At 41.8% G+C, this 21501-nt stretch overlaps 1 protein-coding gene across 1 annotated transcript in view; it reads left to right on the forward strand.

Moving 5' to 3' along the window:
* The first annotated feature begins 3261 nt into the window (after positions 1 to 3261).
* plxna3 (plexin A3) overlaps positions 3262 to 21501 on the forward strand; it is a 47912-nt gene continuing 29672 nt past the window's right edge. Inside the window, exons 1-5 of the mRNA XM_079558228.1 lie at positions 3262 to 3644; positions 3752 to 3942; positions 6590 to 7137; positions 7650 to 7814; positions 12985 to 13167. Of these exons, the coding sequence (XP_079414354.1) occupies positions 3577 to 3644; positions 3752 to 3942; positions 6590 to 7137; positions 7650 to 7814; positions 12985 to 13167 (1155 nt within the window). The 5' untranslated portion in view covers positions 3262 to 3576. The remainder of the gene's footprint in view (positions 3645 to 3751; positions 3943 to 6589; positions 7138 to 7649; positions 7815 to 12984; positions 13168 to 21501) is intronic.

Genomic DNA, 21501 nt, shown 5'->3' on the forward strand with positions numbered 1-21501 from the left:
CATGGGCCTCTGTCATCACTGTCATATAGTGAAATGAAAACAACACCCTCAGAGAAGAAGGCGAGACTCTCGTTATCAGCGTTTCACGATTGTAGTAGATATTCATATTTTAATTTAGGAAAGGCGTAATAACGAATATCCACCTCCGTCGAAGTTTATCTTCAGTTTGCCATCAGAGGACACAAGAGTCGCAGCAATTTAATAAATACACAAATGTAATTAATAGGAATGATTAAAAACGATAAAGCAAAGGTATGCTAAAGTACTGTCTGCTCCACACAATATCACCCATTCAGAAAGCTGCAAGCATTAGGCACAAACTTTGAGGTGAGCATATGGTTGACTGTTAATAAGCCCCACCCCCCGGTCATTATATAGTTTTAGAATGAATGAGGGGTACAATGCGAATATTCATCCTGTCCTGTCCAGTGTCCGCCCTGTCTCCGGTTTAATATTTAATCAATTAAATATCTGTAAAACCACAGTGCTGCTGATTTGGTCCCACACTCGGGTCTCATCAGCTCCCCTGTGTCTCCTCTCTGTATCTGTGAGTGAGTGAGTGAGTGAGTGTGTGAATGAGAGCGCCTCAGTAACTCCCCACAAAGCTCCATTGTACAGTTTCCTGTTTCACACATGGTCTACACCGAGGGAGGGGGTCGGTCAGGGCAGTAAGGGTGGGGGGGGGTTAGGTCTGTGGACAAGGGGCAGTAATGGTGTGAGCTGCGGGCGCGCTGGGCAGTGGGGTGTATTTGTGGGTCCGGTACGGCAGCAGATGGACAGATCGGAGAGATAAGTAAGTTCCTCTTCAGTCACACTCGGGAGGCTTTGAGGTGCTGCTATGGGCGCCCTGGGGCTGAATGATGGAGAAGTGTCCGCCATTTTGCGCTTACCCCTCCTCTGATTACCACCAACTGACTAGCAGCAAATAGATCACAAAGGCTACAACTATTTGGATAATATACTGTATAAACTAAGGGCTTTTGTAATTAATGAATAGCATTAAAGCATAATTTATTTCGGGTTGTGTTTATTTTTTTGAACTGATTTTGCTGGAGATGTGACATCATTTTCAAACACTTCAAAGACAGTTGCGTTTGTTTTGGAGAATCTTTTTAAATACGTTTGTGTGGACTAACAAATTTGACAGTAAAGTTGTTTTGGCTTACTTAAAGTTTACTCCTTGTTCGTCCCTACTCGGCAACGTCTCAAGGGGTAAAACAAAACTGAAAAAGTGCCTGTGCCGCTAAAGCAAAGTATGATTAATTTTGATTCATATTTTTAATCACGCTAAACCTTATGTAATTAATTAATCGTAATTAATCGGAAAAAGTCCCGGACCAAATATAAACCCTTCTCCATGGGGTCATGTGTGTAAAACCTGCTAACTGTGTTGTTTTGCCAAAACCTTTCAACACAACACTCTCCATTCAATGTAAAGAAGAAACAGAAGTAATGTGCTATTTTGATCAAATTGTGGCAAAACGAGGTTAGAATGGACATAGATTAGAAAATAAAACCATGCTTTTTTTTTGCGTGCAGTGCATCATTTAGTAACACTTTATACCTTGTTATACACGTTATGTAGCCTTAATAAATGATGAATAAGTGAAGTCTGTGAAGAGCTATTCATGATGAGTTTGGCGTTAGCTGTAATAAGTAAGTAGTTACTAAGTGTTAGTCACAATATTATCAATATACAGTTTTGTAGCTTCTTGTTTTTTTGTAATATGGTGACATGTTGTACATGTCACCATAATCAAGATTCAGTTGCTCCTGAAACTGAATCTTGATTCAAACAAAAAGTCGAATCATGAAAACAACCATTGTTGCTTTGCCCTTTTTAATCATTGACACATTCACACTGCTGGCCGAGGTTTCTCCACCAACTGAATCGCGCACATTCATTCGGATGATGCAAAACTTTTATAGGAGACACAGATTAATTGGGGTTTTGAACGTAGCCCCGTCTGTTCTCACACTCATTAACCCCTGAACCCCCTGAACCCATGCTCAGTCACCCCCCCCCCCCCCCCCCCCCCCCCCCCCCCCCACCCCCTCATTTTGACCTACTTTCTTTTTCGATGGCAGAGCAAAGGGGGTTCATATGCTCCCGGAAATATACACAGCGCTATTTCATGCTCTTATTATTTACAACTGAAGTATTTCCCAGTTTGGCACAAAAGCTCATAAATCATAAATATTGACCTTAGACGTTAAGAGTGCGATTGCAGACGGTGATTCCCTGCAGACAGTTCCAGTCTGGGGATGATCTGATCGTTTGAGGCTTTTAGATACAGAGCCATCATCCCCATTTGTCCGTCAGGAAACCGTCTGAAAGTCTAAAGTGTTCTTTGCCGTGTCGCCTTTTCACTACCTGCACTCTAAAGTCATGTACGTAACTGTTTCCCTTTTGAAGAATCGGAGGCACGGCTAACGGCTCAAATACAGCTCCTCAGCTCTGACGTCGTTCGACAGCGAGAGATATCGGGTTCGGGAGCTTTAAGGATCTGTCCATAATACTATATTTGTTTGGAGACTCTGTCATCGGCCCATAGTATCAGCTTAAATGCCGGCTATTGTCCCGGGCTGATGGTGTGCCAGACGGTGGAGAGCTGGCAGATCGATTGGTTTGGTCTCAGATCTGACACCGCGGTTCGATAAAGCTGTTTTTGGCACAGACCTCTACTCCTCTCTCCTGTCGACACACACAGGGCTTATTCACTGTGTACAATTAGCCATAACAGTATGATCTCCTGCTCCAGTTCTTTGAGCGGCTGCGGCGCTCCTTACTTTTGATAGACACTGCTGATCACTGCTGTTTTGGAGGTGCACTTTTTATCCACACCCCCTGGTGTCAGACTGGTGAAAAAAAATGGGACAAAACCAACAGAAATCTGTGTTGTGTAAGCAATATTCTGCTTTTGGTTGTTGCATAGGGCTGCGGAGAAAATGCATTTCGAATTGTCGCAAATCGTTAAGGCTGCACATATTTTTAGACCGTATCAAATTGTCTACAAACAACAATATCCTTAAGTCTGCATGGGATCTTGTGTATGAAACCCGTTAATCCTGTAGTTAAAGCCGCTGCAATGTTCTGAAATGTGTGTTATTCATGTATTAGTTTATGCTTCTGACACTTTGCCCATTTAATCCCCGTCTACAAGGTTTCTACAGCCCCAGTTTCCAGTTGTTCCCCAATTATTTCACCGTGTTCTAACAAACATCCCCTCTTCTCTCTCTCTCTCTCTCTCATTGCAGACATGTTTGACTGAAGTTCGCCCGGCTCTCTCCCTCTTCTGCTCCTCCGCTCCGCCATGCCCCCCCAGCCTGCCCTCCGCTCTCCCCCCCATCCCGGCGCTCTCTCTCCCCCTCCTCCCCCTGCTGCTGCTCCTGCCCTGCGCCTCCTCAATCCCCCTCTCCTCCTCCACGGCGGACCCAGGCGGCAGAACGGTGTACCGTGCCTCGGAAACCTCCTTCACCCACCTCACGGTCCACTCCAGGACCGGCGAGGTTTACGTCGGCGCGGTCAACCGGGTCCTCAAACTCTCCACCAATCTGACGCTGCAGAGAAGTCACATGACCGGTCCCGTGGAAGACAACAACAAGTGCTACCCGCCTCCCAGCGTCAGAGCGTGTGCACACAGGTAAAACTAGTCGATAATTCTCTTTCACTAAATCCATTAACTATTAAACTGCGCTTTGCAATGAGGATGGTTTAGTTTTGTTCTTGACCAAGTTTTCTCGTTCTCAGGCTCGACTGGTCTGATAATGTGAACAAACTCCTTCTCGTGGACTACAGTGGAGACAGGCTGGTGGCCTGTGGGTCCATCTGGCAGGGCGTGTGCCAGTTCCTTCGTTTGGACGATCTTTTTAAGCTCGGAGAACCTCATCATCGCAAAGAGCACTATCTCTCTGGAGCCCGCGAGGCAGACGGGATGGCAGGTACAAACTGCTCCTGTTTATTTAAAGTGCGCCGGCATCGATGTGTTTCAGATGACACCACAGCATTATAGAGTGCGGTGTTGTTTTGAAACGGAAGCAGATAAAATATCTATTGTTGACCCGCAAATGTTGGGTTGTGGGGGGGGGGGTAAATATAGCAGGATAATTGTTTGCATATAGAAATTATCCCATTCATTCCACCTGAGATAATTTGACAATTACCTATAGCTGCACCAGTAGAGGCAGGACGTCTCCCAGCTTAGAATGTAGAATGTATCTTTCACTTTTCACTTCTCCATTGCAAGAAAATAAAACCCTACTGTAGGCAGAAGTGTCTACATAACTGGCCTACATACCTTTTCGACCTGATTCAGAGTAATTTAGCATACCCAGCTCCCTCTTCTCAGAGCGGCTTAAACCACTAGATCATCTTTTTTACTCCTCATGTCAGTTTGACTAAGCCCTTTGTAGTTTTAGACCCGGACGTCACTTTCACGTCTAAATATTTACAGCGTTTGATTAAAAAAAGGGTGTTTCTGCAGATTTTGTCTCCAAATAACAATGAGCCACTTGAAGAAGACTGGCAGGTCTGACAGAAGTGGGCTTAACTCGATCTCTCCGGAAGAATAATGTGTGCAGAGGGATTTGGGAGAAGCGGTTTTCCAAAATCTTACATGAAAATTCCTTGGCTCAGTCAGATTTCAAAGACAAGTTTAATTTAGATAACGCCTAACACTCAATCTGTTTGTATGTGTGAGTTTTACAGTTGTATTCTCACTAATACATCGTCATCTCTGTGGAGGTATCTGCATGTCACTCCGTCCCCTTTTAGAGTAAGCACTGGAGCGGAGTGGGGGCAGAGCGGGATCCAAGCTGTGGACAAGGTCCAATCTCTTTGTGTAGTGCAGTTTCTGGACTGCACAGAGTGAGGCTTTAAACCAGGGCCAAATCTATTAAAAATCTCACCAGGACATCACTGTTTTTTTCTACAGGATCATGTTTCTCTGTGGGACCAATCTGCTCCTCTACAAATCGAATAGAAAAGGCCAAATTCCCTTTACATGACCCTTTACCGGATCTTAACCTCAGAAAGTAGCATTGTTGATTTGGATCGGTTTGTCGCAAAAGTTAAAGGCGCAAAGTGCAACTTTTTATGTGGGAAAAAAAGTTGATGTTTGTGTGTATTTGACCTTGTAGTGACCCAGTGGCTGTGTGACTGGTTTATTTTCAATCCCAGTGATCTCTAAGACACTCCAGGATCAATTGTTTTGTAGGTTTTATGGCCGTCAGCAGTGAAACCCTTCCAAACAGTTGATCCTTTCACATAAAAGTTGCATAATGCACCTTTAACTTGTGATAAATGTATCCATTTTATTTTTACTTTTTTTTTATGTATATGTAACAACAGCAATAACAACAACAATGTCCTCATTACAATAGAATCAGAAAAAGGGAAAAATTAATTGTGTGGTGTTTTTCAAAAGGATTGGTGATAGACTGCCTGGAGAAAACCAAAGTCGCCACAAAAAAAGGTCACAAGGTTCCGTGTGACCGTTTTTAGCTTTGATAACAGCACACTTTTGCAGAGGCATTGTTTCAGTAAGCTTCTGCAATGTTCCAGTGTTGCATTCATTTTTCACCAAGGCCTTGTACTGATGACGGGAGAGTGTGACCACTGTGCAAAGCCTCCTCCAGCACATCCCAAAGATTCTCACTGGGGTTAAGATCTGGACTCTGTGGCGACCGATCCATATGTGAGAATGTTGTCTCATGCTCTTCTTTCACAATGTGACCTCAATGAATCAGGGCATGGTCATCTTGGAATAACCCGAAACAGCTTTGCTACAACATAATTGCGATAACTAGATGCCTTAGTTTTGAAATAAAACCAAAAAATCAGGTTAGAAATCTAGGAGTAATCATGGACTCAGACCTGAATTTAAACAGCCACATCAAAGCAATAACATCAGCAGCTTTTTACCATCTGAAAAACATTGCTAAGATCAGAGGAATAGTGTCAAAACCAGACTTAGAGAGACTTATCCATGCATTGGTCTCCAGCAGGTTAGACTACTGTAACTGCCTGCTCACTGGCCAGGAAATACGACCATATTAGTCCAGTGCTCCGGTCTCTGCACTGGCTTCCTGTCACTCAGAGAATAGACTTTAAAACAGCTCTGCTTGTGAAGTCTTTTCATGGTTTAGCACCAAAGTACATCTCTGACATGTTACAGCCATATGAACCATCTCGGGCCCTGAGAACTTCAGGGAGGGGTCTCCTGGTGGTTCCCAGAGTCAATAATAAAGGCTGCGTTTCAGTTTCATGCAGCTTAAATCTGGAACAGTCTTCACGAGGATGTGAGACAGGCCTCAACTCTAACAATGTTCAAATCCAGGCTAAAAACTGTTCTTTTTGCCCGTGCATATGACTGAAAGTATTTTATCTACACTCTTGCTTTTTACTGTAATTGATTAATTTTATGTAGATGTTTTTATTGATTCTATTTGTTTTCTTGTATTTATGCAACTGTGAAGCACTGAATTGCCTTGTGTATGAATTGTGCTCTACAAATAAACTTGTCTTGCCTTGCCTTGAAATAATCTCTCTCAGGCGTAGTAAATTGGAGTGTTTCCGTTTCTCGTGCAGGTGTGGTGGTGGGCGATGAGGATGTGACTTCTGACCTCCGCAGGAAGAAGCCAGTCAAAGGCGGCAGTCGTCTGTTCATCGGAGCCGCGATCGACGGGAAGTCCGAGTATTTCCCCACGCTGTCGAGCCGCAAGCTTGTGTCCGACGAGGAGAGCGTCAACATGTTCTCTCTGGTCTACCAGGACGAGTTTGTCTCCTCTCAGATCAAAATCCCCTCCGATACCCTCTCCCTGTACCCCGCCTTCGACATCTACTACGTCTACGGCTTCTCCAGCCGCTCGTACGTCTACTTCCTCACGCTCCAGCTCGACACGCAGCTCACCCAAATGGACGCGGGAGGAGAGAAGTTTTTCACCTCTAAGATCGTGCGAATGTGCTCCAATGACACAGAGTTCTATTCCTACGTGGAGTTCCCCCTGGGGTGCACCAAAGACGGGGTGGAGTATCGTCTGGTCCAGGCCGCGTTCAAACAGAAGCCGGGGAGAAAGCTGGCACAGGCGCTGGGGCTCAGAGAGGACGATGACGTGCTGTTTGTGGTGTTTTCACAGGTAAGACGAAAGTGTGTTTATGAATATAATCAACACTAATCTAGGCATGTCTCTCACTGTCTCTCTGAGGATTGTGACAGCTCACCTCTTTTCCACTAAGATGGAGCCAGTGCTGGTTCTGGGCAGGTGCCAGTTTCAGAATCAAGGAGCCATGGCTTTTAGAACTAGAAAGAATTGTATTTATTTTTTGGTGGAAAACAGCAGGATCGGTTTTGAAACTGGTGCTGCACTGGGCCATAACCGTCCCCAGAACTAGCTCAGTGGTAAAGAGCAACTGGAAACTCATAAAAGTCTAGTCATCAAGCTCATGTTTAAAAAATGAATTCAAGCCACACTGCAGGCTTTGCTCCCACATTCCTCCTCAGATGTGTGCGAGCGTTCCCGTTGTATTTTTACAATGCAGCGTCTTTGTGAGAAACCACATAAATACCCCATACTGCCGTTGAATCCTGAGTATTTGATCCAAGCAAGGTGTTGGTTCAGGTTTTAACCAGGTCTTGCTCTGGTTTTAGGGTCAGAAGAATCGGTCCAACCCTCCCCGAGAGACCGTCCTGTGTCTCTTCACGCTCCACGACATAAACCTGGCCATGAGAGAGAGGATCCGCTCCTGTTACCGAGGGGAGGGGCGGCTGTCTCTGCCCTGGCTGCTCAACAAGGAGTTACCATGCATACATACAGTAAGTACCGCATAATACACAGTACAGCACTACCTCGATGTGGAGCTGCTCTGGAATTTTATCTTCTCTTAAGTGTCTTGGCACACCTTCAGTGCAGAATACTGAAGTCTGAAGTCTAAATATGATGATGTTTTTTAGTGTATGCTCTTTTTGTCTGTGGATAAACGTGTAATATAAACTAAGCGTAAGTGCACACTGCCACTGTGTCCTTGGGCAAGACAATCCATCTTGCCTTTGTACATAAAAGTACGTGACTGCAGTTGCCAGAAAAGCCATCAGTGGTAAATTATTCCGCAATTGAGTGTGACAAGAGTAAATGAAAAATGTATCCAACAGCAACCCACAAGCAACTCTGCCTTTCAAAAAAATAATTGAGGAGAAATTTGATCAATTGCAGCCGGGCCGAGACTCTTCGCAAGAACTTATTTGGAGAAAATGTCTAAAGTATTCAAAGCCAAATGTATTGATTTAACTTTTGAGCCACAGTGATTAAATCTGCAGTGAAGTTTGTTTTGACCTTATTGTATTAGTGAAATAGAACCCTGTACAGATGCAATCACTAACACTCTGTTTATAAATACTTACTCTGGGGGCATTTGCGTTACCTTTTTGTTGCCTTCATTTAGGTTTTAGAGTGGAGGCAGAACATTAGCAAAATCAAAATGCATGACTCGCATTAAGGGGTTTGTTTGTCATACTTAATGAGACGTGCGCTTTGGGTTTTAGCCTCTTTTTAAAGGCTTTGCAAATGTGTTGCTTTGTATCAGACTGGTGCTCGATATCAGTGACTATACAACGGCGTCTCTGGAAACGCCCATATATGGTCATGTTTGAAGCAGATGAGGGGGAAAACAAAGAGGAGAAAAATCTAAACTTTCTACAATTACTCCAAAACTACTTTCAGCATTTGTTGCTGAATTATGAATATAGTTTTCTACACAATAAAGATACAAAGACATGTATCTATTTTCTCCCCCTACATGTTCCAGCCATGTCCTAATGTGTAGAATGAGCTCAGACCTGTTCACCACAACTGCCTCTAAAATCCTGCACTGTCACTCAAAAAGGTGTTAATTCGGGTCCGAAGTGCCGTCATACAAGAGCTTAATATAGAAGCTGTAGCTACACGTAAGACCTGAGGTGGCAGTAGTGAGTATAAAATGACCAACTTGCATCTAGTCTCTTTAAATAAGTAAAGAAATGAATTTGTGAAATGCAATTAAAAGGTAAAACGTAATGAAGCCTGATCAAAGTACACCATTCAAAGACATCATAAATAATGGAGAATGCTAACATGAAGCATCACGTTAGCATTCTATGCTACAAAACGCTGTTTTTTCGCTTCTATTGAACAATTTGCTGTGAAAAAACATCCATATGGACCTGATTTAGACTTGGCTTTATTTGTGTGTGATCCTTCAGAAAACGACTAAAGAGTAAAATTGTGTTTCCTAAAACATACTTCCTTCCCCCATCGGCGAGGCCACGTCCCCTTGTATGAAAGAGATGCCGACTGTGTCTGAGCCCAAGTGTCAGTATCGAATCATATTGAAAAAGACGGTATCAGAGCAACACTAGTTATTTCCTTTCGTTATTTGAAATGGAAACTAATGATGATTATCCGTTTAGACGTTTTAGCCGTGCTCTTACATCAGTGTAGCAACACTCACAGTTTATCAGTCACTTTAACTAACTACTTGACCTTCTTTTGTACACTGTTTCTGAATTCTTAGATAAGTGAGGAGCTGTGCAAATGTCAAGAATTAACAAAGCTCTTATAGAAAAACACTCCTCGCACAGGCCTGGCTAATGTCGTAATGTTCTCTCTGGAAACACATCTGAGGAGAGTCTGTGGCAGTCGCTCCAGCTCCTGTTTTTAGTCACTTTTCTCTGCGCCCCTGTTTGGCACAAGTGTGTTCCTCCTGTTTGGATTTACCCCAGTGTGTGCGAGCGCAGCGTCTGTGATGGTGTGTAGTGCGTGTTAAACTTGTGTGTTTGTGTGAGAGGGACTTTCCCCCGAGCTCAGTAATAACAGACTGGTTCCACTGCAGCACGTGCTCCACTCTGTCATTAAACTAACTCCTCTAAAGGCAGACCAAAACAGACCCAATATAGAGATACAGAAACCTATAGAGATGCACTCGCTGAAGGAACACGCTGAGGCAGAGGTGGGTGGAGCAGCCAAAATATTTACTCGAGCAAGAGCAATGTTTCTTTGAAATTGTTTTACCGATGTCCAGGGAAAGTGTGAATACTTCTGAAGTACTTAGTGGCAGTCTCAAAGTAAAGGTCAGAGTTTTGTTTTAGCTGTAAAATTATCTGACTGAAGAACTGAAAAACAAAAGCAATAAACCAACCTCACACCTTAACCATTTCCTCCAGTTCCACTTTATTCAGATCTAAAAGCTTCTTGGAAAAAGCTAAATGGAGACAATGCAAACAGCAACAAAGTGGCAAAAAAGTGGCAAAAGAGCGGGTGGAAAAAAAAAGTGACAAAAACACGTCTAAAGAGTGATGAAAAAGCAACATAAAAGCCACAAAAGAGCAACTAAAAATGTGACAAAAATGTGATGAAAAACTGATGAAAACACGTCAAAAAAGCATCAAAAAAGTGACAAGAAAAGCAACAAAAACACACCAAAAAACTATAAAGCACATTTTTTTAAAAAGTGATAAAAAAGAGACGAAAACATGACAAAAACACTTCACAAATGTGCTAAAAATGCAGCCACAATGTGACCAAAAAGTTACAATCAGTTATGCAGGTCTTAGCTTTCAAATGAGGCGCGACACTGGTCTATAGGCATCGAGAAGCTTTCAGATTTGAGTAAAGCTGAATGCGCTTGGTTAAAGTGGGGGGCGGGAGGTTAGAATAACAACAGTTTAATGTCTTAAACATGAAGCTTTTGTTGAGAATGAGTAACTAAATGTTGTACTCATGAGTGCTTTCACTTCCAAATGATACGACCCTGGCACAGGTAGAAAGGACTGTGTGGTAAAACTACCAAAGTACATCTGCTTAACTAAATGCAGCTTATTACTACCCACTGCTGCGCTTTACAGCATAACAAGCCCAGTAAAACACACTGACCAAAATTAATTCACGAAGCTATTCTAAAACATTACTTTTATTATAGCATGGCAACTAAAACTGCTTTAGTTTCTCTTTGTCATTTAATATAGAGATTCGCCAAAGTGGCTTTTCAGTCCTATTATTGAAGCCAAATTTCCGATTCTTTGGCTTCGAGTGTGTGATTCAGCACTTACTTGATTCCATTGCAGAGCCTTAAGTGCCAAAAGATTTAGGAGTTTTATCAGTATTGTATAAACTAAAGTTCATATTGTGAGATTTCCCATACCTACCCGTGTTGGTACTGACACATCTTTAAATTAAACCAACTGTGCTCAGAGAACAAGCCCCAAACACACATAAAGCTGTTGCCCACATACTAGACTGAACCACACTGGAAATAGATGTATGAACACCGGCGCTGACTCTGCAGATTGTGTCGTGATGAAATTAAAGCTCATTGGAACTGCAGCAGGAATTTACAGAATGCAGCAGAAGTGCCGCTCACTCTTCCTATTTTAACTCTATATAAACGATTCTTCAATTACATGCGTTTAATGTAAAACCAAACATTTCAAGTGGAATCCTGGTTTGCCTCCGTTATATTTAGTTTAATAACAGCCTGTATTTTGCCCTGAGCAGTGCCACACAGTGCACTGCTGCTGCCAACAGTCTTTTATCTGTAACCTAAGATCTTTGGGGTTGGAAAACCAGGGTTTATCCAAACAGCAAAGGATTATGGGGCTTGTAGTTTCTAGGCCTTATTTAAATGGTTTGCTAATATGAATTAATATGCGACATATAGTGCTCAAGAGTGTGCCCAATTTGGTCAAGCGTGCGCCTAAAAATGTCAATGGTGCGACTAAATATTTTTGCTTGGTCGCACCGGTACGACTGACTTGATCTTCATCACATCCCCCTTACCCCCTAAGCTCTGGCCAAGTCTCATCACTGTAAACACTGATCACACTGCTCTAACGCGAAAGGGAATAGACTTCGATGAGCATTTAATATCACTACAGCTAAGAAAAAAGACAGACTCGGTCACTCCTCTCACCTGCTGCTGCTGCTTTGTTCTCCTCCATCACCAGTGTCTCAGATTGGCCTCGAGACACACAGTTCAATAACAAGAAAAACTACAGCTATCATCCAGACACGCGTTTATTTACTCTAAAATAAAAATTAAAGGAATGTCTACTCGGCACCATGAAAATGAAAAGATCCTCTATTGAAATGATCACTCTGCACCCAGAGAACATCGGGCCTCAAAGCACCAATATCTCACTATGATTTTGTTTGAATTTATTAAACAATATAGGTTCACAAATTTAAGAGTCATACGTTAATTATATCAATGTCCTGATTACATAAGCATAATTCACTATCTTACATTGATGCCCCAATTTCACCTCTTAACCCCCGCCTGAACCGAGCACATTGATCTGAAAGCTTCTTGAAAAAAAAATAGCATCTATTTAATCATCTATTAGATGAAAACAAGCGACAAAAATGTGAGAATTTTTTTTTTTTTTTATGAAAAGTGAAAAAAATTGGATGAAAATGTACTCAAAAAAAGCCACAAAAGAGTAACAGAATAGTGACAGACAAGTAACAGATATGTTTGGCAAAGACGCAACAAAAAAGCACAAAAAAAAAAAACAGATTCATTTGGATGAGTGTAACGGCTCTTTCAAATGAGCCGTTACACTGGCCTATCGGCTGTAATAATGATTAGTACATGAAGAAGCTCTTATTACATTCTGCTCCTTTAGATCTGTGTAATGTTCAAACAAAAATGTCCCATTATGTATTAATATTATTATGTAACATATGACGAAGCATTGGCAGTGAATTCTGTTGGAAACTTTCAGACATTTCTAAAGTGGTGCGCCTAAATGAAAATGCTTACTGACATAATATGAAGCAGGCTTGATAACAGAGACCCGGGGTTATATAGGCCTACCAGAGTTGCTAACACAGGCTCGCTGCTTTTGTCAACTTTTTTATTGATTTCCTGCTTTGTCACATGTCAAGTTTAAGTCTGCCTTGCTCTCGCTGTACAACAACCTGAGTGTTTACTTTCTCTGATCTGTTTTCCAGCCGAAGCAGATCGGGGACGACTTCTGCGGCCTGGTGCTGAATCAGCCTCTCGGGGGGTTGATGGTGATCGAAGGGCACCCCCTGTACGAGGACAGGACCCAGGGCATGGGGGCCGTGGCGGGCTACACCTATGGGGAGGACACTGTGGTCTTCGTGGGGACAAGGACGGGACAGTTAAAAAAGGTAAGGCACAGGCTAAAGCCGATCCCCATGTTTTGTTTTCACCAGTCGCTTTGCTGATGATATAATTTCTCTGCCTGATAAGATCACCCAGCGGGAAACAGAGACCGTTTGAACTCTGCGTTTGACACACCGAAATGAAAATGTCCCGGCTGTAGATGGACTGTTGAGCAGAGTCCTTCAGCCCAGTCTCATGAGAGTCGACACTGAATACATTAGATTTACATTTAAACTCTTGAGATGCAGCCTCCACTTACAGCCGCACACGGAGGCGCAGGAGAGTAAATAACACAGACTAACCCAATCTGACAGGAATGTGTAACAAACATGTCCTGCTTTTGGACCAGAGCGGTTCAGTTTCTTTGGTTATTTTTACCTTAGCTTCAGTGGCTTTAATAGGTAAATATTTCTGATCAGTTACGAGTGTTGTGTTGTTAAGTGTGTTGCAGAAGAACAAGTGCAAATGCTATATTGCTGTGCGAGTGCATGACTGGCAGCTTTGTTGACCAATCAGAATGGGTCTTGTCCCAATATTCTTTGTGGAACCTAACACTTAATGGCAAATAACAGCTTTAGACTTAGAGGGGGGTGTTGTACTTTGCAAGCAGCTCTAGATCACTATCTTACACTGTATTGGTTAGAAAATGCTATATTTACATGCGGTCGATAGTCTTGGACTTTGGTTCGCATTAGGGTTGGACCATATTGTGTCGTATATAGTTATCACGATATTATTTTTTATAGCGTTGTCGTCGTAAATTGCTTGAGTAGATCATATTTGCGAGGAAAATAGAGCGGTGCTAAAAAAAAAAGAATGAAATACCTTTGCATTAACCTTCTCAATAGGCGTAAGGCTGGGATTTTGAAGTAATTTGATCGTTATATCGTGATATTTCTTTTTTGTGTCGTGATAAAGATTTTAGGCCATATCGCCGAGCCCCAGTTCGCATAGTGTATGTTTTCCATTCAAACACAGGACATAAGGCTGCTGCACATATAGCGAAATGCTGTCCTGTCCCCAGCGTTGTGGGTTTGTGTCCTGGTTTGTGTCCTGTGTCCCTAGGCCTCTGTCGAACAGTTGTGAATCTTCTTTAGATGTTAAACCGCTCGCTGCTTCACTGGAAGGGTGAGCCAGGTGAGAGCTTTCTTTTTACGTAGGACGGCTGGATTGGTCAAAAACGGATGGTTATGAACAACAAAAACAAGAAAGGCATCTCGGCACTTCAAACAGATGATGCGCGAGATAAAAAGCTGCTTGAATAACTCCAGGTATGTTTCATTGTAACATAGTAGAAAGCTCTGAAGAGTTGGATTCAGCAGAATACCCCTTTGCTTTGTTGACAAAAAGAAAGGGTTTGTTTAGTTCTGCAGGTTTTGATAAAGGCCGGGATGAGGACAGGTGATTGACAGCTGTGTTGACACTTGAAGAAACCAATCCGCTCCGTGCGGGATCCAGCCCAGTTTGCGTACGAGACAACGATGCGACAGGTGCCTCCTTCAAACAGACCCGATTCTTTATATGAAATAATACACACTCCTCTTCCCTCTCCTCTCTCGTCTCCCTCTGTCACAGATATTTTTAATCCATGTTCTCTCGAGTCTCATTCTGCTGCAGCTGCGGATCATTCGGTCTCCAATTTTTATGAAGAAAGGCGCTGATTGTTCACCGTTTCCTCCAGTCGTTAAACTCTTTGTGACTTAACGAAGGCACCAGGCTCCGAGCCAATCAGGACGCGCGCTTTTATCATCTGTAATACAAGCGCGTTATTATTGCACCTGCTGCTTCTTCATCTGCATTCAACACAATTAGGATTATTATTACACACCTGTCTCCTCTTTATTAGAAACATTCGGAAATATCTCTGTGCGGGTTAGACACTTTCTCTACATTTATTAAGCGAGAAGTGGTTTATAATATTCCCAGATTATAGTTTCATTATATCAATTATGCTTAAAAATTACGATGAAGAAGATACTTGGAGTGAATGGCTTTCAATCATCCATCTGGATCGAGTTGGTTAAAAGACACCTGTTGCACTGAATTGAAATGGAAATGTTTAGAAGGTTAGGAAGAACTGTAGAACGAAGTGGCACAATTCATCACACAATCACTATTCAACCTCTTACCTTACGCCTTAATGGTACTATACGGAGTTTAAAAATTTTAAAATGTTGCATTTTCCTCCCCCTACATGTTCCAGCAAGGTCCTAACGTGTAAAATAAGCTCGGACCTGTTCACCACAACTGCTTCTTAAATCCTGCACTGTCACTCAAAAAGGTGTTAATTCGGGTACCTTGGCTTACACTTAAAAAGCCTGTGTACACTACACTCTGCAAGTCTCTGCTACACTGTAGTCATTATTCATTCACTCAGCACTCAATGGTGGTAAGCTGCTGTTGTAGCCACAGCTGCCCAGACTGTTCATTTACCTGGTGGCCTTAATGTGTTGTTTGTATCCTGATCTTTTCTTCTGTCTGTCTTGTTATGTCCTCTCTTTATTTAAGCTGGCCTTAGTGGCTGGAGTGAGCATTCTGGTTATTTCTTTAGAAAATCATAATTTGCACAGGAATGGGCTAGAGACTTGCTTTTTTTTTTTACATACTGAAGAATTTTTGATCTACAAGTCAGGGGCCTACGGGCCAGATTTGGCCCGCAGGCCGCCTGTTGGCGACCCCTGGTGTATAAGATCTGCAGTTGTGTGTGGTTAATGTCAAAACAAAACAAAAGACAGCGGGAAAAGCGAAAGAACAGGAAATCTCTGACTGCGCTTTTGCTCCGTGACTTTATTACTATTTTCAGTTTATATTTTGCCAAAAGTAACTCAAAGTAGTGCTACATTTTTGAAACAGTAATATGTAGTACAAACATATTACATTTTACAGCTGTAATCACTAATACAGAATATATAACAGTTTTTTAGTAAGTTTCGCCTAAACTGTAAATTAGCATTGAAGTGAAAGGAGCCGAGTGCAGACACTTGTTCTAAAGTAGGTGACCAGAAGTCCTGATTCACCTGCGACAGTCCCTTTGTCCCATGTCCCTGTGAATTTCTCCTAAATAACACATTAGAAGTGCATTGAACCTCTTAACCCCCAAATGAACAGAGCACATTTTCTCCAGTTTGTCATTACCCAAATGAAATCTAAAACCTTCTTGCCAAAAGCGTCAAAATGGTGGGAAAAAAACGAGGAAAACACAAACAAAAAGCGACAAAAACACAGTCAGACAATATATTCAACGATGGCACTTCCAAACTGGATGTTGGTGATGATTTGGAGATCTGAAACTATAGGTCTAGAACAAGGTCGACATCAGAACTAAATAAAGAACTGCGCTGGCTTTGACTGACAATCGGATCTGCACATATTGAACCGACATTTACATTTTTTTTAGCTGTTGGTCTTAATGCTCCGGCGTCATTTCCATATTTATTTTGGGTCGTCTGCGTGACAACAAAAGAGATGCATGAGGTCTGTCTGAACGTTCAGTGCCAGTCTGCAGCGTTAGCTCCAATCCACAAAAAGAGCACTTGTTCTGTTGCAATATTTGATGTGAAAATCATTTCTATTGTTGTTATTATTCTTTGTTGCACTTTTCCAATTCTGAACAGTAAAATGTATTGACAGAGTTAATCGTAATAATGATCATTATGTGGGTATGACTCCTACATACAAAACACAAGGAACAATAAAACACGAGTCGGTATCAGTCATGTTCTGACAAAAAACTAGTTTATGATCAATCTAAATTTTGGTCACATCTTCCCCCAACTCTAAACTGCTGTGTTTTATTAAATGCAACATTTATTTTAAACAGGAAATTTGACTCTATACCAAATCCTGAAGAGATATTTTATTCATGAATTTGAGGTCAGTGGAGTCCTGGATTGGACCCGCTCTATCTTTTAGTCCTGGTTTGAGACTTTGCGTGTGTTTACTGTTCGGATTAAGCCCTGCTTTAGTTCTTCTTGTTGGCCACACTTCTCAACTCGTATCCAAAACCGCATTTGTAGTTCTTTTGACACTCACACCCTTCCTCCTGGGACTACAACTTCCTGTTTGCCTCTTGGGAGATTGACTTCCTGTTTTCCCCTGACATCACACCAGCACGGGCCAATCTGCTGTCGGATCACGACTCTCGGCCAATCAGATCAGGATGATTGGGCGACAACAGCTGGAGGCAGTTTGAGAGATAAACAAACGCTCCGGGGACATGGGCCGAGGCGCAGTTTGGACTCATTTACTCAAGGACAAAAACTGAAATTCCAATATTGTTCCTAAAATCTTGAAGACGCATCATAATTGTGCCCAATGACATTGTAGCATTCTCAAACGCATTTGACAAGTCAGAAATGCACTCAGCGGCTTTCCAAGTATCATGCAAAGTCATAACTGATGATCAAATACATTTTCTGAACGATTTGCCTAATTTATCAGCTTGTTGGCGCTTTTCTGACGGCGGAAAGACGATGAGGTCAGCACTCGTGGGAGATTTGTGGATGGAGTTCGTCGGTGTGATGGGAGAGGCCGCAGAGGTTAGACAGAGCTGGGGATTCGCTGTGGACCGGCTCTCTCCGCGTACAAACTGCAGTCTCAATGTGGGCTGACAGAGAGGATGACAGAGCCCCTCGGGGAAATGACTTCATCTGTTTATGGCCAGAGTCAAATCCATAAAGTTTGACCCTCACCGCTCCCCGTAGTCTCCCGTCTCATAATGACACACCCAGAGACTGACCGGATGAGACCAACACAAAGTCATGTCTCAGAGCTAATTCCTGGTCTTTTTTTCTTTATCATTGTTTTTGAAGTTTCGAATAGTTTAGTCCTGGTTTATTCTCGGTCGTTCAGACATAGTTCTGGTTTAGTGCTGTCTCAGACCTGACTCAGTTCTTGATAACAGCGGCGCCTCTCTCATTTATTGCTCATGTTCTGTTTATTTCTCGTACACTTACAGTAAATTCCAGGGAGCTCTGCTTTGTCTCACTGTCGGTAACGTTAATAACCTGCTGGACAAACCTGTGCAGCAGCTAAAATTATAGATAGTTTATCACAAAGATTGATCGATCCTGATTTTTTTGTTTTTTGTTTTATAGCACCAGCTTCGTTGCTATGTTACTTCTATAGACTGAAGTACAACATTTGTGAATTCTCTTATATGTTATTTAGGAAAAACCTCTTGTAATAATCTCCTGTGCTCATTCGTGGAGTAAAGAAAGCACAATTTGACACTAAGAAATTCTTTTAAAGATGACTAAATTCATAAATCTGCGCGTTTGTACAAATTAGCTTTTCATCCTTTTCTTTCTGTCTTTTCTTTGTTCTCGTCCTTCTTACTTAAAGTCCCCTTGCAGTGTTCAAAGCGCTCATTTGATCTTGGGCCCCGTTAGCTTGTGGGTGATTCGTGGCAGTAGTTTGCCTCGTTCAGATCTGGAGCAGAAAGTGCAGATTTAGTGGAAAATGGAGGACGGTTCCAGAAGTCTTCACTCAGAGATGGCCCAGTTTTTACTCCATGAGTCACTCTCCGATTCAGCCTCAAAATGCAGAGGGAGCGATTATTGAAGAGAGACACGCCGTTCCAAAATTAAGAAGCGCTTAATGATCTCATATAATTCCGGGACTTGATGAAATTCATTTAAACTGTGTATGTTTGAATCAAGGCGATCATTTTTCGTTTACATAACAGCGATGCTGGAGTTGGCAAGCACAATGTCTGTGTTTCATCAGTTGCTCTAAGGCAGGTTAAAAAAAACAATTTGATGATTGCATATACTGTACTTGCATGCTTCACATTTGTCTTTTACCTCAACTTATGGAGGTCACCTGTGAAGCCCCTTCAGGGTTTTTGGTAACTTTCCAGCACAACCAGATGTAATCATGCGACTATTGTTTTTACTATGTGAAAATAAATCAAAATCAAAGCACCAAATTAAACAGTAAAATAGAAGTTTAAATATTGAACTTCATACAGGGTTTAAGTAAAGTTTAGGCGACTATTAAGGCAAGGCAAGGCAAGTTTATTTGTAGAGCACAATTCATACACAAGGCAATTCAAAGTACTTCACAGTTGCATAAATACAAGACAGGAAATAAAATCAATAAAAACATCAACATAAAATTAATCAATTATAGTAAAAGGCAAGAGTGCAGATAAAATACTTTCAGTCATATGCATGGGCAAAAAGAACTGTTTTCAGCCTGGATTTGAATATTGTCAGAGTTGAGGCCTGTCTCACATCCTATTATTAAAAATTAATGGTTCACTTACGAGTCAGATCTTAGTAGAGATGAGCCACAGCAAAGACACCTTTGTTTATTTCTTTCCATTTCCATTGTAGATATAAAATCAATGCAATTTTTAAATTCTTTTTATTGGGTACAAAGTTACACAGTGTGGTTTTTAAAGTTATGATTAGGTCTTAAAGCCAAAAATGACACCAGTACCTGTAAAAGGCAGCAAACCAGGACTTACTCCGGACTAAAGCAGAACTTGATTAGCACCAAAAACCAAAATCAAACACAGGTCTTACATCAGCGACTGATTAACACACTGTTTAAATCATGTCTAATGGACAAATAAAACCGGTCTGAACCAGGACTGAATCAGGTCTAAACCCGGACTAGCCCAGGTCTTCCCTTGCTGTTGAGAGATGGATGTTGGATGCAGGTCGGGGCTGATGCTGAGCTCATTGTGATGCGGTTTCCATGGTGACAGAGGGATGTGGTCCACAGGGACTGAGCCGTGTCTCTTCCATCCCTCAAACGCTCATCCATCCCATAAAACAACATTTACCATTACCGTTTCTATGACCATGCTGGTTTTACGGTAAATGGACAGATGTTGAATGTTACAGTTTCCATGGCGATCTTTATGAAACGGGTGCTAATAATAACTCTTTACAAGCCGCTCTGCAGTGAACTGGATGTTCAGACACTTCTGCTCTTTATATTAGAACATGTATGTTTCAGGTTCATACTGTATGATAGAAAATACTGATTATCTGAATAGGCAAGGCAACTATATTTATACCGCGCATTTCGTACACAAGGCAACTCAATGCGCCTAATAAAACGACTTCAACCAGGGCTGCTCAATATGCAAAAATGTTTTTCATAGCTCTCTTGAATATTGCAGCCATGACTGATAGTATTGCAATGTTTTAACACATTAAATTGATGGCTATTTGTACATCAAATTTTGTCAAAACGAAAAAAATAGTTCATGACCAAACAATAAATGGACAAGTATTGACCAATGGCACATTTTCAAGTTACTCTGAATTCTAGTTTTTGGCTGTGTTGGAAAAAGAAGCATAAATCCACCTTATATTGTGATAACAATAAAGGGATATTTCATGGTTTTGGACATAGGGCCTCATTTCCTAGTTATCCAGAGTGTTGTTGATTTCTGAAGATGTATATATATTTTGTATTTCATGCAGTCCTTATATTTGAAGAGTTAGTGGTGCTACGCTAGTGCTAGGCTAGTGCATGTCTATGGTAACTTGTAGTCGCATTAAAAACCTCTCCAAAATCATCGGGTCGTCCTCCAAACGTTGCCATATCTGATTTGTAGAAAGCGCCTTTGTGAATTCAACGTTTAGTAATGCCGGCTGCAGGTAAACAAACTACTGTAGATCCGGTAACCGAGCAGATCACTCCGCCGCTGCGTAGCTACAACCAGGAAGCTGGTGCTGCTCAGATATAAGTTCTTTTAAATGCAAAACGGTTATATTTCAAAAATTATTCAGTCAACACAGACATTTATATCGGTAGTCTGGTGTTATAAGTGATTTGCCTCAGGTGCACTGTGCCTGGGTCTGACTGTTTTTAATGCAGACTACTACTTACTATAGACATGCGCTAGCCTAGCACTAGCCTAGCCTCACTAAACTCTTAAAATATAAGGACTGCATGAATAAAAAATATATATATATCTCCAGAAATCAAATCACTCTGGATAACTGGGAAATGAGGCCCTATGTCAAAAATCCTGAAATATCCCCGCTCTAATGTTGACAGCACAGTGCAAACACAAACACCAGGGCATCCGTCTGCCATCTTGTCATTACGTGTAAAGAGTCTGATATATGACTAAATTTAAGACCCCAACTATCTACGTTGATTTGCGGGGCCTGATTTAATCAATATTTATGTTTCCATCGTATCTGTTACAGTCATATTGTTGCTCAGTTTCACTTCGGGGTCCCGTGTTTGTTGAGCTCAGTAAACAAATAATTCCTAAAACAATACATGTTTAGATTAGATTTTGACTTGGAAAAATAAACTTCACAGCTGCAGCATTTCTCTTCACCGCGTGTCCGTGTGTAAAACTGAGC

Source organism: Gobius niger, assembly GCF_951799975.1.
Source record: "Gobius niger genome assembly, chromosome: 6".
NCBI lineage: Eukaryota > Metazoa > Chordata > Actinopteri > Gobiiformes > Gobiidae > Gobius > Gobius niger.